At 41.5% G+C, this 17723-nt stretch overlaps 1 protein-coding gene across 2 annotated transcripts in view; it reads left to right on the top strand.

The window, feature by feature from the left end:
* Positions 1-17723, top strand: part of PRKCA (protein kinase C alpha) — a 396507-nt gene that overhangs the window by 257186 nt on the left and 121598 nt on the right. For both annotated transcript variants that reach the window (XM_041725456.1, XM_041725457.1), the window contains exons 4-5: positions 13632-13743; positions 16951-17079. In XM_041725456.1, the coding sequence (XP_041581390.1) occupies positions 13632-13743; positions 16951-17079 (241 nt within the window). The remainder of the gene's footprint in view (positions 1-13631; positions 13744-16950; positions 17080-17723) is intronic.

The raw sequence follows: 17723 nt of genomic DNA, 5'->3' as shown, positions 1-17723 counted from the left end.
CTATGTCTGCCTTCGGTTCAACATCTAGGACAGAGTCAGACCCATTCAATTGAGTCAAAGGCCTGGCTTGAAATCTTGATTTCACTGCTCACTAACCATGGGTCCTGCTTAAATCCTGAGCTTCAGTTTCTTCATCTTTTTTTAAAGGTTTTTTTTTTTCATTTTTATTTATGAGAGACACAGAGAGAGACAGAGACGTAGGCAGAGGCAGAAGCAGGCTCCCTGTGGGGAGCCCAGTGCAGAACTCAATCCCAGGACCCCGGGATCACAACCTGAGCCGAAGGCAGAAGCTCAACCACTGAGCCACCCAGGTGCCCCAAGTTTCTTCATCTTTAAACTGGGAACTGTCCTTGGGACCCTCCACGGCCATATCACGAGGTGAAGGGAGATAATGCATGCCCTTTGAGACTTAAAAGTGGGCGCCCACTGCAGCGTCCTCTTGGAAAGAATGGATAAATAGAGAAACTGGAAATATGTTTCTGCATCGTCTGCATACAGATAGAGCAACAGGGGGCTAGGGCTGCCGTCAAACTAGCTATAGGGGACCCCCCCCCCCAGCTGCCATTTGGTTTTGTTATATATCCCCTTTTCCTTCCAATGTTGATTTTTTTTCCCCCTCTCAGGTTAACTCAATTAATAGGAGGGAAAAAATTTTTTTAAAGAATACTAGCTATTGCAATATTTCTGTCTCTTCAGATAAGAAGAATGTTGATTATCGGTGTTTGCATAAACACATTTAAATGCCACACATCCCTCCCCCCACCACCAGCCTCCCTCTCCCTCTGCAGGGGGAAGAAGCGAGCCCTGAGACTAACCACTTGTGGGGCAGCCAGTGCTGAATTTCTGCCTTAATTGTAGCACACCCTTTGCCAGGAGAAATATTAGCATGTTCTCAGTGATATTTTTGCTTGATGTTTGTTTACATAACAAAACCCAGGGAAAAAAAACCCCACAGTTCCAACGTGCGTACGAGGTTTCTGCCATCCCAAAGGCAGACTTCAGATTTTTGTAAGAGCTGCACACACAGTGCCAGCAGTTTAAGATGTAGGATCGGAGATCTCTGGTGCTGTCCTAGGGGATGCCTGAACAAGTGCTATTTTTGCCATTATTCTTCAGGCAGAGTTCTGGGAGGCATTCATTGCCCGGGATGCATTTAAAGTCACAGTTGGAGGAAAGTGCATTCGTGTTACCTCCCATTGTTTAAAAAAAGGTGCCGGAAGAAAGGAATATGTCTGTTGAAGATGTGCGCACCCTAGAACCACCAGCACACAGCAACCAAATGCATAGATGCCTGGATGGAAAAGGGGCAGGGCAGAGGCAGACACTGCCCAAGGACAACACAGTTGTCCCCGTGACGGTGCTTCTCCCAAGTGAAGGCCCAAGGTGGAAGGTCTTACCCAGGCACAGCTACCAAACCAAGCCCAGTGCATCCATGGAAAGCTAAATGCCAGAAATAGGGATTTTTTTTTAATTTGTAATATGCTCTGCTTTATGGCTTTAGACCAGTCATCCTTAAGTGACAAATGGTTGGTTACTATTTAAAAAAAAGGGAGGAGGGGATGGAAGAACAGAAGGATACTGGTGGGAAAAAAAAAAGATACTGGTGGAAAGAATAGCATAGCCTTAAGAAGAGAGCAGCCTCCATTGGAGAGAAAAAAACAAAATGGCACCATTTTCTGGAGGTTCTCAGCAGTCAGGGAGCAACCAGGGAAATCCTAAATGCCTGAACCTGAAAATAATCAGGGAAAAGCCAAGAGTAATATTATCACCTTTTAGCCAAGATAGAAAATCCTAGTTACTTGAAAGCTTAGCCGAACAGCTCAGCAACCATCTAGCACAACCAGAGTGGCTTTGATCAAACCCAGACCGTCGGCTTGTAACGGATAGGTAGCTTTTAAATTTAATATTTTACGTTCATCCCTTTGGCCCAAGATTTCTACTTGTGACTTTTATCCTGAGGAAATAGGACACTTGCGCGGTGTGTGTTCACAGACACTATGGTAGTGTTATTTGTCATGGTGAATAGTAAGTAAATGTCCAGGACTTGGGGATTGAGTAAATCAATTATGTATGGCACCTCCTTGTGATGAAATATATAGTAAAATGAGATACTGCATTGTATTTCATGATATGGAAAGATGCTTAAGATGAGTTGTCTTTTTAAAAACAAAAATACCCAGTCTATTTAATATGATTCCTAAGAAAACAGTCTCATCTTTCTTGAATGAAATGTGTCAAAACACTAATATATATATAGTTTCCTTTCTACTTAACTGTATTTTCTGATTTTCTTATGAATCTAACTTTATCTGCATAAGTGAACGTGCAGATAAACAATTGAAAAATAACAAGTGACTAAGATATTTTGCCATAAATTGCACATTAAAAAAAACACATTAGGTCATAACTGAAAAGATCATTGGCCATCAGAAAGTAAATCTGTTTCTTTCTTTTCTTTTCTTTTTTGAGTGTGTTGGGGGGAAGAGGTAGAGGGAGAGAGAGAATCTTAAGCAGGTTCCACGCCCAGTGCAGAGCCTGATGTGAGGCTCTATGTCATGACCCCGAGATCATGACCTGAGCTGAAATCAAGAATCAGATGCTTTATCAAGTGAGCCACCCAGGTGCCCCTAGGAAGTAAAATCTCTCTGAACACAGCTAGGAGGGGTTGCTGTTTGGGAAATATTTCTTAGGAGTACTGAGTGAGCTGGAGAAAGAATGAGATGCACCTAAAGAAAGAAAGAATCCTGCCCCCTCTGGACTTTGCAGTCAGGAGACGGACAGGGATACACCTTCTGCCTCGTTTTCTGTGTTTAATCAGTTGAACAAATACCAGCTGCTGGGGAATCTTACAGCATCATAGGGGGCTGTGAAAATCAGCCTTCTTGCAAATAACTTTATACTTTTTCAAGTCCATGACAAAGAGAAGGGCAGCATCTCCCTACTATGAAATGCGAAGCTTCAGAATTTGTCCCACACCGTCTTAGAGTGTCAGACAGGGTTCCTCACATGACCAATCTAGTTCTGTCTTTACTAGATTGAACAGAGATGATGGGATCTTGGAAGCTCTTGAATAAATATGCTTCCATTTATCTCTGATTTGTTCTCAGATAGTCTTATAAACTTGGCCATGATTTTTTTTTTTTTTTTTTTTTTGGAAACAAATAACTTTGTTCAGGGCTGGCAAGGGTTCACATAATTAAGATGCTTCTTGTCCTATTTTATTTTCCTTTCAAGCTATGGCGTTGGAGCTAACCAGATCTTTAATTATCACAAGCATTATTTGGTGCTTTAAAACAAAATGCTATAAAAATGTATCTAATAGAGAACAGATCAATGTTTGCCAGAGGTTAGGAGTGGGAGTGGGTAGCATGTGACTATAAAAGGGGTAGAACCAGGGGCTTTTTTGTGATGATGGAATTCTTCTTATCATGACTGTAAATGTGATAAAAATTTTATAGGATTATGCGCATACACACAATGAGTGCATGTGAAAACTGGTGAAATCCATGATTTTTTAAAAGATTTTATTTATTTATTCATGAGAGACACAGAGAGAGAGAGGCAGAGACACAGGAAGAGGGAGAAGCAGGCTCCATGCAGAGAGCATGATGCGGGACTTGATCCCTTGACTCCAGGATCATGCCCTGAGCCAAAGGCAGATGCTCAACCACGGAGCCACCCAGGCCTCCCAGAAATCCATATGATCTTGTGTCAATATCTGTTTCTGGATTTTGATCATCCACTCTGGCTTTGTATGCTGTTATGATGGGCGGGGGAAGCTGGGTGAAAGGTACCTGGGAACTCTCTGCACTATTTTTACAACTTGTGAGTTTAAAGCTCTTTCAAAATAAAAACTTAGAAAAAAAATTTTTTTTTAAATGTGAGATTTTCCTGAATAGATCACCATTCAAAAGGTTATCATAAAGCTAATTAAAACAGTTGCTATGGGGGTGACTGGGTGGCTCCATCGGTTAAGCATCTGCCTTCGGCTCAGGTCATAATCCCAGGGTCCTGGGATCGAGTTCCCACATCAGGTTCCCTGCTCAGCAGGGAGTCTGCTTCTCCCTTTCTTCTGCCCCTCTCCACTGCTTATGCTCTCTCTCTCTCTCTCTCTCTCTCTCAAATACAATCTTAAAAATAAATAAAGCAATCACCATGCCTAATTGAATGGGCAGAGAAACAATATTTGAATGATTTTCCTTGGAAGAGTCAATATGACTACAGGAAAGAGAAAAAATAACGATTTATCCTGGAAACAAACATGTCAATGAGTTCCTAAGTACGTGGTGTAGATAGAGAAGCAGAGGAGCATCTATGGAAGGTTCCATTGCCTCCCACCATTTGCTCCACCACCTATAAAAAGATGACGGGTACCATCATTGCCATGTGGCTTGCAGCTCCCCACTGGACAAGGAGCATTTCCACTTGGGGTCAGGATCCCCCTGTGCCTTGCTTTGACCAGTGGTGAGCAGGGGGTGTGGGGAATGAGGGAGGGAGAGGTGGGAACTAGCCACTTGCAAGAAGCATTAACAGATTTCATTGTTCAGTTCTACCTCTTGCTTTTCTTTACCTGATAATGATGTATTCCAGACAGCGGATGTCCCTTCATCCCTTCGTCCTAGAATAAGCAGGCAGATGTTCCTGCTCTGCAGCCCTGATTTATATAATGAGAGAGAAATAAATGTATGTGGTGATAAGCCACTAAGAAAGGGGGTGTCCTTTGCTGCTAAATTAATCTAACATCTGAAAGGTAGGTAGTTCATTTGATACCTCCAACTTAAAACTATATTCAGTTGACCTTAAAACCTACAAGCTTTTAAAGTTTGAAGTTCTAATCCATTCTTTTGTCCTTCTTCAAATAATGTAAAATGGCAGTAGACTTTGGGCTTTTTCTGGGTCTTTGTGGATTATGTTATTACTCAGAATGTTTGCTGCCCCTTCCTGGGGAGGATTATATACACTTGCCCTGCTGATTCCCAACTTGGCCGTGTGTCTTGCTTTGGCTGACGAAATGTGAGCAGAAACGATGGCATCATTTCCAAGTTGGAAATTTAAGAGCCATTGAGTGGTACTGACATTTGTCCCTTGCCATGAGACTGGCAATATCCCAGATAGGGCCTGCTTTCTCAGCTTGGGTCCCAGAAGAAAGAGTGAGAAATAAATGTTTATTGTGTTGCACCACTGAAAATCAGGAGTGATTTGTTAAAAAGTTCGTGATTTGTTAATGCAGTGTAACTCTGCCTCTCCCAACTGAGACAGGACCAGAGCCACACCTGGAATCTTCGCCAGGAAATAATTTTTGAGATGAAATGAAGAAATTGATAGCCAAGTAGGAGGCACCACATTTTTAAATGAATAATAGGCTTTGTGGTTTGAATATTTGCACATTTTAAACATTTTAATACCAGCACTTCATACTAAACCGTCAAAGATTCTTTTGGAATTGAAAAGCTGTAACTGACAGGACATGACTATATGTCAGGTTTTTGTCCTGAGATGATGGCAGCATATAAAATTGATTACAAGTAGGGAGATGATGGCTACCTTATAACTTTTAATTAAGATTTCCATTTCATTGATGGCCTAGTGGTTCTGAATATCTGCATAGTGAGCTCATACAGACACCTCCTCAGCAGATTGCTAGAGAAGCTATTAACACAGTCCGTTTATCACAGAGCAGTTGTACCCCAGTTCCTTTGACATGGGTAGGCTCTCCCTCTAATGGCATCTCACCATCTGGTTGAAACAGAACCAAACATATTCAGCTGGGATTCAAGGTAATTTGGGTTGCATAGATAATGTATATGAATTCATTCTTTTTAACTTAAAATTTTTCAGGTAGTGTAAAGTCTCCTCTCCCTGTCATTTCGGAATTTATTGTCACCACACTTTCCCAGATGCATTTTATTTATATATGCATATGTAAATAAGTAAATATATACACACATACACACACACACATATATATATATATACAGAGAGAGAGAGAGAGAGGGAGAGAAGCTGTATTATTGTTCTGTGTCCGGGGGTTGTCTTTGATTCTTTTACATAAATGTCATTTTATGTTCCATTCTGCAGCTCGCTCTTTTCACTAGACGATTTATCTTGGAGATCTGTCCGTGTTGTTACAAAAAGATCTAGTTCATTTAACTGCTACATAGTATTCCATAGTATAAATATGTTATGGTTTATTTAGCCCTTGTCTTGCTGGTAGAGATTTACGCAGAATCTTTTCTTAAAGAGTTTGCCGCTTTTTATTTAATGATTACAGCCTCTTGCAGAACTGGGCAAAGGACCCATAGGAATCCTACCTGCGAAGCCTGGGTTGACAAGTTCAACTGTAGGGATGAATGTTATTTATCAGAATAAAGTAGGATTACATTAAGATAAAAAATTTAACTCACCAGAAATGTAAGTTCTTTGGTTCTTCCTTAGAATAGGCAACATTCAACAAGACCAGTGTAATCAAAAGCCAAGTACATTCCTTACACCCAAATACAGTCAACCAGGCTGATACTACAGCCCGAGAAGGGATGTGAGAGCCTTTCTCAGTACGTGGTATCAAATGTAATAATTATGGTGATATCCAAGTTACATAAAATCACCCTGGTCATATGATCTGGCTTTAGTAATACTCTCGTGGTAACAAAAAAGAATTTAAATAGGAATTTTAAAAGTTACTGAAAAAAAAATAAAACTGCTTCCCAAGAAATTTAAGATCACAGAAATGATGCCAGATTTACCCTTGGAGCAATGTTTTTGGTGTCACTTGTATAGTCAGCATGTGGGTGACATTTAGACCTAGGCTTGGCTTAAAGTATGATTCATGAGAACACATCAGATGGTGAAAGTGGAGAATTTTCTTTGGTATTTAGAAGGAGCAGCTTGAAGGAACCACACTGCTCTGGGCGATTCAGGAAGCCACCCTGCAGGCTTTACTATTAAAAACAGAGTCTTTTCCAGAAATTCTTAAAGTCTGAACTGAAACAGCCCTCCATGACAGCTGTTTTGGTGCTCTGTGAGAATCCTGTGGGGCATTTCAGGGCATTCAGAATTGAGTGGAACATTCAAGGCAGGCTGACCTCTAGCCAAAAACCTGCCATTATTTTACTCATCAAATTAAAAGGGCATTTGAAATGAAGTCTGTTCAAATGTAAACATCAAAAGGCACCATTGATTGCCTGCCTCCAGGTGTGTGGGGAGCCTCAACCTCTCTGGAGATTTCACCTTAGACATGGTGGACGCCAACCTTGAAGGCCACCATTTGAAGCTTGCCTCAAGCACACCTTCCAGATGGTTCTAGATAACACAAGAAGGCATCTAGGACATTCAGGGGCTTATCAGTATCAAAATTTTGTGCAGCACAGACCCATGGGTTTATTCTTAGCACAATGCATCATGATGGTGGCTGTGATGATTTTGACAAAAGACTGACAAGTTCTGGTAGAAATGTAGAGCAATGTCTCCAAGGAAAGCTAATTAAGTTGCTGTATTATAAAACCAAGATATGAGGAACAGACCAGCAGATGCTTTCGGTAGAACTTGAAATTTTTGTTTGGTACTTTTTTCTAAGAGGTCTAGATTTAGATTTGTAGGTTAGACTTCATTTGTGCCTGTGAAAATTGGTTTAGTCAGAAATCTCTCTTTCTCCCCCCAACGGTGTCTATGACAGAAACATTGGAGCCGAATGGCTCCCTCTTTCATTATAATATCATGTCAAACTTGTGACATGTGACAGTAGGTTTCATACTCCACTTAATGAGAGGCTGCCAGTGTCTAGAGAAGGAAAAAAAAATTACATGAATTGTGTTAAATAGGGAAGTGTTACTAACTTGGTAACCGTGATGACTTAGAGTATACCAGCCGTTTTTGTTGTTATTGCACTAAATGAGGCCAGACTTTACCATAATTAATATGTGGGGTAGCTTTATCTAGAATTCTCAGGTGAACAGTGATAAAAATATGCTTTGTTGAAGATTTAGTGCACACCTATTGAAAGTTCACCATGTGGGAGACCAGTAGTTTTAGAGGAAAATAAGATGGATGTCTGCATCCAGGTGGCTTTGCAATCCTAGAGGATTTTGGTATGTTTCTTTTTTCCTTTCTTACTCCAGCTTCCCAGGAAGCTTGGAGATAAGGTTGATACAAAAACTTCATTTTAACCTTGGTTTTGATTCAGTGGTGAGCTTTAGGGTCAGCTCTTGGACTTTGATGTGTGTCCTTCAGGTGTTTGTCTGTGATATGCATATGTGTGTGATAAATGAGGGAAATGTGAAAGGGAAGTAAAGCCTCAGAAGTAGCAGGATGTGTAAGAGGCATATTAAAGTCAGAGATCACGTGTTTTGGAAGGCCAGATGAAAGAGGAAAATTGTGACTGGTGTTGGAGAGTCTGGAGAGGCTTCCCAAGAGGAGGAAACAGCTTTGTTAATACCATTTTTTGGTGTTTTGGCATATGGGGTCTTGGCATAATATGGTTGGGCCAGGTGGAGGGCACAGCCAGAGCAACACAGGAGAAGCCAGGATTGCACATACCACCTGGAAGCCCATGACTTACACACCTTTCAATGGCTCTGACCCCTGGCTGGCACCATCACTTGGGTGAGCCCTCGATCGGCCTATGCCCTGAAATCATTTGGTTTTGAAAAGTTGGTCAGAAATGTTTGGAAATAGCATGTGGTTTATTTATTAAGAGAAAATATTCTGATTCGACTTTGCAGATAAATCTTTGGACGACTCCTCCCACAACCCTGTCCTGAGATCCAGTGGGTTATGTATATGATAAATAGCAGCAGACACTCCTTTGGTGGTGGTCTGCTTGAATTCATGGTATCGACCCAGCAAATATTACTGTATCCCCCATTCAATAAACAGTATATTTGGTTCATAAGCTGTACACTAAGAATATATGCATTGGAATTACGCATCCAAGATCTGGTGAAACCCTAAAGTCTCTAGTCAATGGCATTGCTGCAGAGTCAGGGTCCTGGTTTTGCTAACGTGCTGTGGCTCTGTGAGATGTTATCACTGGGGAAGGCTGGCTGAAGCATGTATGGGAACAATCCATACTATTTTTACGAATTGTTGTGAGTCTTACATTGCATCAGAATAAAAATTAAATGTTTTCTTTTTTAGAAGCAAGACAGAATCAAGGAGATCATCTAATCTGGTGGTTTTCCAGCTTGTATTTCAGCACTGGCCTCCCTCACCCTCAGCAGCAGCCCACGGGCACCTCCTGACAATGGAAGGGCCCTGGGAAATATACCCCTTTGAAAGTGCTGACTCAATCCTTTCAGATCCCCAGAGGGGGAATCAGAACCCAAAGAAGTAAAGCACACCACTAGTTAGCAGCTATGGATAGGAACAGAGAGAGCCTGGGAGCTTTTTAGGACAGTTGCTTCTGTAAATCATCATAAGTCATAGCTGTTTAGCTAACACTGTGGTTTCCTTTGTCAGACAAGGTGAGATTAATTCGACTGGAAATGAGTGTCTGTGCTCCTGCGTTCCATTTCCATGGAGACAGAGATGAGCCGTCCTCATGGTCAGAGCAGTGCACAGGGCGGGTTGGGTTTGCAGGCTTTTACAGTTTACCACCCAGCGTGGGGCACCTACCTAGAAAGGCCACTGTAGGGCAGAGGACAGGAACTCTGGACCCCAGAAGAAGTCCCCTTCTTCCTTGCCAATTCAGCCTCGCTCCAGCTCCCTGTGAGGTCCAGAGTTGATCAACTTTCCTCTTCCTTCCTTTTCTGACTCAAGTCATTAAAGTACTGTTGGAAAACCTGGAGCATCTTGGTCTTTACTTCCAAAGATAAAGTAATTATAATAATCTTGTATTTGTCTAGGAATTTTGAGGTTGCAAAGCCCTGTCTCATATGTTCCCTAAGATAAGCCCCACCGCCAGCCTATGACATAGGCAAATTGGTTTTATTTCTGCTTTATAAATAAGTGACATGACTTGTCCAAAGTTGTTGAGTTTATATCAGAACTAGAGTCAGACCACAGGACTCCAGAATTCTGGTAAATGTTCTTTTTGTAGGAGAGGTAGTGATTGTTGTAAAGCACCTGCATGCACTTGTAGATCAACAAACAGGTATTACTATGTTACTATTCTCATTAATATAAGTATGATTCTTGGCCACTCATGATTTTGGAGCATGAAGACTCCAACACTTGGTCATTCTCCAGACTTCTACAGGAGGTGGAAGCAATGGTTTTCTCTCTTCCTACACCTCTAAATGGTTGGGCCCTGAGGGTGCCATATGGAGATCGGATGAGTAAGACTTTGATTTTCCTGAAAAGTGAAGCAGGTTGCCCATGTGCCACATCAATAGAGATCTGTGTGACAACCAACTGGCAGGACAGCCGCCCTAGAGCTAATTGGCACACCCAGGCTCCAGAGGGCTGAGGGTGAGCTGCCATGCTTTATTTATTTAGCGCCAGTTGTTGATGCCTTCTGCAGGGAAAGCTGGTGGTTTCCCTTCCCCTAGCATCCTCTTTGCCCTCCACGTGATAGGACATGCCCTTTGCTGTCAACATGGGGACTTTTAATTGATGTATATGATACACTGTTCTGTTCCCTCAACATTCTGCCTAACATCTGGGATATTGGAAAAATTTGTGCAGTGCTCTAATGGTGGAAGGCTAAGCCCATACTCTTGAGACCATACTCATAGCTACTACTCACTAAGGAAAATAATCTCCCAAGGATGGCATTGATTTTTCACACCCTAAGAGACATTTTGAAAGTACACTAATGTCCCAACCCAGTATTGCTAATCATCCACACACAGCTGCACCTAGCACCAGTAGGCACTTACTAGATACTTGACAAATGACTTTCCAAGGCAGTGGTTCTCAGTCTTCGGTGTGCCTGCCAACATGAGGATCATCTGAAGGGCTTGTTGAAACATGAAGCTTGAGGCCTCATGGGGTTTCTGATTCATTTGGTCTGGGGAGAGGCTACATAATTTCTGACAAGGTACAGGTGATGCTGCTGCGGTGTAGAGAAAACCATGGTCCTGAAGAGATTGACAAAGCTTTTCTGTAAGGGCCAAGTAAGTAATATTTTAGGTTTTGTGGGCTCTGTCATAACCCCTCAACTTTGCCATTGTAGCCACAGCAAATATGTAAATAAGCAAGCGTAGCTGTGTTCCAGTAAAACTTTATTTACAAAACAGGTGGTAGAATTGCTTAAAAAACTTTTGTATTGGGACATCTGGGTGGCTCAGTGGTTGAGAGTCTGCCTTTGGTTCAGGACGTGACCCTGGGGTCCTGGGATCCAGTCCCACATTGGGCTCTCTGCAGGAAGCCTCACCCACTGCCTGTGTCTCTGCCTCTTTCTCTATGTCTCTCATGAATAAATAAAATCTTTTAAAAAAATTGTGTTGGGGTGCCTGGGTGACTCCGTTGGTTAAGTGTCTGCCTTTGGATCAATCCCCACATCAAGGAGGGGTTGGTCCCTGCTCAGTGGGGAGTTGGTTTCTCCTCTCTCTCTGCTTCTCCCCCTCATTTGTGCACACATGTGCTCTCTCTCTCTTTCAAATAAATAAAATCTAAAAGAAGAAGTGTTGAAAATATAAAACTTTGTTTAAAAAAATGTTAAGAGCCAAATCTTCATTTTGGATGGATATTTTTTTTAAAACCTCTTGGATGAGAATCTGTTAAAATGCAGATGTTGGTCAAATCCTTTTTTTTTTTTTTTCCAAATCCTATCTCTACTGTTCACTGGCCACATGACTTTGAAGGTCACTAATGTCTCAGTAGAACAAAGATAATCATACAATGAAAAATCGGGAGAACGCTAACATTTATCAAGTCTGAGTGGCGCTTACGTGTTTAATATTCTTTATACTGTTCTACATGATTGAGATATTCCAGGATTTTTAAATTAATGACTTTAAAAAGTAATTACAGGTGACTCTTGAACAACAGATTTGAACTACTTGGCTGCACATATACATGGATTTTGTACAGTACATTTATTTTCTCTCATTTTTCTTAACATTTTTCTCTAGCTTCATTATAAAAGTATATATACTACATACAGCATGCAAAATATGTGTTAATTGACTGTTTTATGTTTTGGTAAGGCTTCCAGTCAACAGTAAGCTATCAGTTTTGGGGAGAGTCACAAGTTATACATGGTTTTCAATTGTGGGGGAGTGGGTGTTGATGCCCTTAACCCCCGCATTGTCCAGGGTCAACTGTATAATTCATTGGCATATGTGGCTTGGATTGTAGGTTTCAAAGTTAACCAAAAGATGAATCCTCTTATAAAATCAAAATCCCCTTGAAAATTCTCTCAAATCACCAGCACCTGGGTTCTTAGAAAGTCAGAAGCCAAGAGTAGCTTTCTTTGTGTATCTTTGCATGTAAAAAACATTAGAGACTAAAGAAGTCATCAGGCTCACCATGTCTGCAGTGGAGTTTTCGGTCTCATGCCCCTTCCCAAAACCACACTCCCCTCTGTTGTCTTCCTTAATTCAGTAAATGGCAGCTCGGTATTTACGACTGATTGGGCCACAAAGAATGATTCAGGAGGAGGGATTTAATAAGGGGGTGTCCTGATACAGGCTCGAGGATGAAACTGTTTTCTGTTTCAAGTAGGACATAAAGGTCTTTCTGCTCAGCCTCCTTTTGCATATTAGTGAACAGAGGTCTAAGAAGCAGATTGACCACATAAGCATTTAATAAGACTGACTTGTTTTGTCCTCATAACAACCACATAAAATAGGTGCTATTAATTTCCCAGTTTACAGAAGAGGGAGAAAGGATAAGTTATTTGTCCAAGGTCACGCTTCTGGAAGGTGGTAGCCTTAGAATGGAATCCAGGCAGTCTGACTGCAGAGTCCGTGCTCTTTGGTTACTATGCTGTGTATAATGTTTATTCCTTTATCTGTAATCTGTCTGTGAATTGAAGAACAAAAATGCTACTTGAGAGAAAGCTGCCTGTGCCTTCAGTAATTTGTATGTTATGCTAGGGAAGGTAATGAAATTGCAGCAGGGGGCTGTGGAAAGTGTGCTTTCAGTGCATTTCCAATTTTCACCCAATTATCCTGGAGTTTGCCCATCCAAATGCATGTGATACTTTGGAAATAGTGCAGAAGCAGGAAAAGGTCTCTGTTGGTTTGGGTGCATATCTGGTCTTAATAGTGTGTTGCTAAAAAACTTGCCCAAAAGTAGATCACCCCAGCTCCACTGAGCTGGATCTGTAGTCACTCAGTTCAGCTTCACAAATATACCCTGATTTTGTATCTACCATGTGCTGCAGCCTGTGCTGGGCACTGGAAATACCATGATACTATGGCGTTTAAAACACTATGCTTTCCCTCAAATATTTTTATGACTATTGGTCCCAAAGTGACAACATTGCTGGAAATTCTGGTGTGTGCAAATTATACCCTGTAAAGAGAGGAAACATGGATATTTATTGTATGGCCCCAAATGGGCAGCCTATTAACACATGATGTGGCAAAGTCACCACCACCCTTTGTATTATCCCAGAGAATGGCACACAGTCTCATGCTATTGAACCTTGACATGGCAAGAGGAAGTGGTGGGGCCTGACCTTGGCTTAGTCCAAAAATGTGTTCCTGTCATGACTGGAATGAACAATATGCTTCTTTTCCCCCCAGGACCCCAGAAGCAAGCACAAGTTTAAAATCCACACTTATGGAAGTCCCACCTTCTGTGATCACTGTGGGTCATTGCTGTATGGACTTATCCATCAAGGAATGAAATGTGACAGTAAGTTTTCTTTCCCAGTAGATGGTGAGGTTCTGCAGCCTTTGCCCAGGGTTTACTGAGCACCTCAGTTTCAGTACCTTGTCAACTCTTCAGTAAAAAGAACTCAATCAAATAGAAACCAAAAAAGTATAGGATCGCTCCGCTGTCAAAGTACTAATTTATTAAACTACTTACTTGCCTAATTGTGAACCAAAAACAACAACAACAACAACAAAAAACCCACCCGATTTATAAATGAAGTTAGTGCTGTCACGGTTTTTTGTTTTGTTTTGTTTTGTTTTTTTGTTTTGTTTTTTTTGGTGGTAGAAATCTTCAGTCACTGTAAAATGCAGGCTAGTCAAACCCCAAAGCAAATGCCATGTGTTGAAAGAAGAGTCCCCACCTCCAGATTCTACATTTGGTTAGGCTTCAAAATAAGCTAAGCAACCATAGTCATTATCTTCCTGTGTCTCTAATTAGTGGGTGGACTGTGGAAAAATCCAGTAGGCTCTCCTTAAAACTGAAACTACGATGAAAATAAAAACCAGACATCTGAAGTACACTCACCCTGCATGTTCACAGACAGACCAAATTCCTATTAGTCCAGTTAGAGATGAAATCACTGAAGACCATGGACAAGGCATCAGCCCCTCCATTCTCTTTTTTATTCCATATATATCATCATCAAGCACCAAGCTAGGAAGAAAAACAGCTCTGGAAACTCTCTGCTTTGATCATTCCTATGAGCTTCCTCCAGGCCACTTATTTATTTAAATAAAAGTATATGTTTTTAGGACATAAAAAAAGTAATTACTAAACCTGTTTTTCTAGTGGACTAGGAAGTGTTATGGAAATACCAGTATGTTGCCATTCATTGATTACTGCTCTTATGACCAAAAACTTTCTATGTGCATTCTCCATGGAGCAAAGGCAGTATGTATATAAAAATCAAGATTAAATGAACATTACAGAGTAGATGGTTAGCTTCTCAGCACACAGAGGTTCTTCACCTTAGAAAGCTGTCATGTTTAATAGCCTAAACAAAACGTTTGTGATGATCCAGGCCAGTCGTTTTCTATGTTTTGAGAAACCCTTCGGATTCCAAAGACATGATTTCCAGGGCTTCTGCAAGTGTGAATCCTAAGTGCATTTGTAAATACACTTTTAACTGTTTTAAAACCATGGAACAGAAGCAAACTCTGGAATGTGTTACACACTCAAGCTTGACAAGTTGGAGGTGACAGTGGAGACATCATTGCCAGCTTCACTCATTGGGCAGACCACACAATCACGTTTCTCCTGTCACATCCACTTAACCCAAGAGTCTATTAGGTTGTATGTCACTGAATAGTGTTTACCGTTTCTACATACTCTCCCATCATGGATCTATACAACTTTAGCAAAATACAGAAGTAAGTGCATTGTCAGGGCAGAACTGAGACAGCTGGTTTCAAAATTTTGTTTGGATCAGAGGGCTTTATTGGTTATCCATGAATGTCTTTGTAATAAATAAATGATATAAATTAGAATTTATTAACTAAGTTTTTGCTGATGAAGTTAACACTCATCTGGTTTATATGTTAGGATTCTGCTTAGGATTTTGTTTGAAAAATGGATTCCATTACCAAAAATATTTTGAAAACCACTGACCTGGACCAATGCTTTTTGTTTTGTCTTATTTTGTTTTAAGCTCTCTTCTTCGGAGTTGTAGAGCTTCTGTCTATGCTCCTTCCTCCAGGGAAGCAGATAAGCAGATTTGCACCAGCACCCCAACTTTAACTTCTGCAGAGAAGAAACCTGTCCCTATGCCTTCACACATTGCAGGGTTAGAATATTGTATACAGCTCTGCTTGGTAGGGGAAAGACGTTAGCAACCACTTGTCCAGACCAGCCTCTTAATTCACAGAGCAGGAAATGGAATCAGAGAGAGCTCTTGAGCTTCCCAAGATCTAAAAGCTGCTAATGGTAGAGCCAAGACATGAATACAACCAAGGGCACTTTCGCCTCCCATGCTCCCCCTTTGCAGAGGGGCTGGCATTAATTTCTTTGAAGTTGCAATTCTGCCCAGGCACTCAAAGATGGGAGTTGGTTGACACAAGTCCTGTCAATAGCACATCTTGTCAAGAAGCTTTTATATTGGCTGCGTCGAGGTGCATGATTTTGAACAGTTAGCTTTGGAAATAGAAACCTAAAGAGAATCCACATTTGTTAATCAGCTCGTTGTTCTTTCCTCATTGTGTCCATTAGCCTGTTTTCCGTATTGAATCATGGCAAATATACGTTATTTGCCATGTGTTTTGCCATTTACTTCACCATGTTAAGCACTCAAAATGAAATGAGCATGAAGGCTCCACCCTTAAGGCTGCAGAAGAGCCTTTATGACATCCTGTCCAGGGTATGTGAGGATTCCAGTGGCCATCGCTTCTTTGGGAAGCCTGAAGGTACAAGGACAATAGAGCTGGAACACCTACACAGAGTCTTCTGTTTGTGTTCAGCACACAGGATTCTTTTCAGGGTTTCTTTGGTTCATTGCACCGAGACTGATCTTTTTATTCCTCTCTGTCTCACCCACATAGTGTCAGCTGGTAAGGAATGGCTTATCATGCCAGGCGTGTATTTGTTTTACTTAGAATAATATTTAAATATTTGAAGACAGGTTTAAAATCTAAAATACAAGTTCTAAAAAAAAAAAAAAAGACAAAAAAGAGCAATGTACTTAAGCCTTCTTGAAAATACAGAGTTAACTAAGGAAAGAAATTTTATCAATTTCCTGTACTCGCTCCACAGATTCTCAATCTCCCTGAATGGTAAGCTCAGAGGGGCATAAGAAATTCTTTGGCAAAAAAAAATCCTCTGTTTAAAATTTGCATGTAATTTGCCTCTGCATACATGAAATATTAATTAGCCTGTGCTCTGTATGCATTTACCTGTGTGAATTTTGTAGAGTGTTAAATATTTGAAGCAGTCACAGAAGAGCAAGCAGGGGAATTTTGCTTCAGTTAAGACTGGACAAATATGGCATGGGTATTTTAAGGATATTGTCATTCACATGAAGCCTCTGTTATAGGGAACATCTGCTAACAGTTCTTCGTGTCACCAAAAACATGATAGCAAAGTATCGAGTTAGAGGGTAGCTCATTTTCACTTGTGCTCAGACACCAAAACACGGAGGAAGTGAGGGCTTGAGCCCATATGCGCAGCCTTACCCTTTGCTTTCATGATTCACAGCCTGTGATATGAACGTGCACAAGCAGTGTGTAATAAATGTCCCCAGCCTCTGCGGGATGGACCACACGGAGAAGAGGGGCCGGATCTACCTGAAGGCTGAGGTCACTGATGAGAAGCTCCATGTCACTGGTAAGACATGCTTGTGGACGTGTGAAGCACGCAGCTTCTCCAGGGGCGTTCGAGTCAAGGTCAGGTTGACCCCAAGGCATCATTGCCTCGGAGCCGGTCAGACTCAGAGCCATCGATTTGCCATTAACACATCTCCCCAGAGACTGCTCAGTACACCAACTTCCCAGCTACTCAAATGCCATACAGAGTCACAACTGCCGTGTGGGTTGAGGTACTCTGACAGCATGGCCAACGTGTTGTCCCCGGGTGACAGAGGAGCAGGGAAGCCAATTAAACAAAATGATGTTGAAGGGAGTCGGCTAGGGCAGAGGGAGGTGGAGGGATGGCCAGACATGTTGGCGTCAGGCTGTGGTGACCTGATCAGCCCATCCTAATGATGACACTGACAGTAACTAGCCATCAGCTTATCAAGTTATGCTTCCTCTGTGTTAGGCACAGTGCTAAGAACTTAGCCATAGATAATTTGTTTAGTCCTCCCAGCTACCCAGTTGTTAGCCTCATTTTCCAGAAGAGGAAACGGAAGCATAGAGAGATCAGAAATTTGGAATGTCATAGAGCATGGAAGAGCCAGTTGGAAAAGCAGCATTTCCACTCCAGATCCTATGCTTTTAACTATCACACCAAATACACCTCCTATAAACAGT

This window comes from Vulpes lagopus, chromosome 12 (assembly GCF_018345385.1).
Source record: "Vulpes lagopus strain Blue_001 chromosome 12, ASM1834538v1, whole genome shotgun sequence".
NCBI lineage: Eukaryota > Metazoa > Chordata > Mammalia > Carnivora > Canidae > Vulpes > Vulpes lagopus.
The sequence above is the reverse complement of the archived record's forward strand: the minus strand, read 5'-3'. Positions and strand labels throughout refer to the sequence as shown.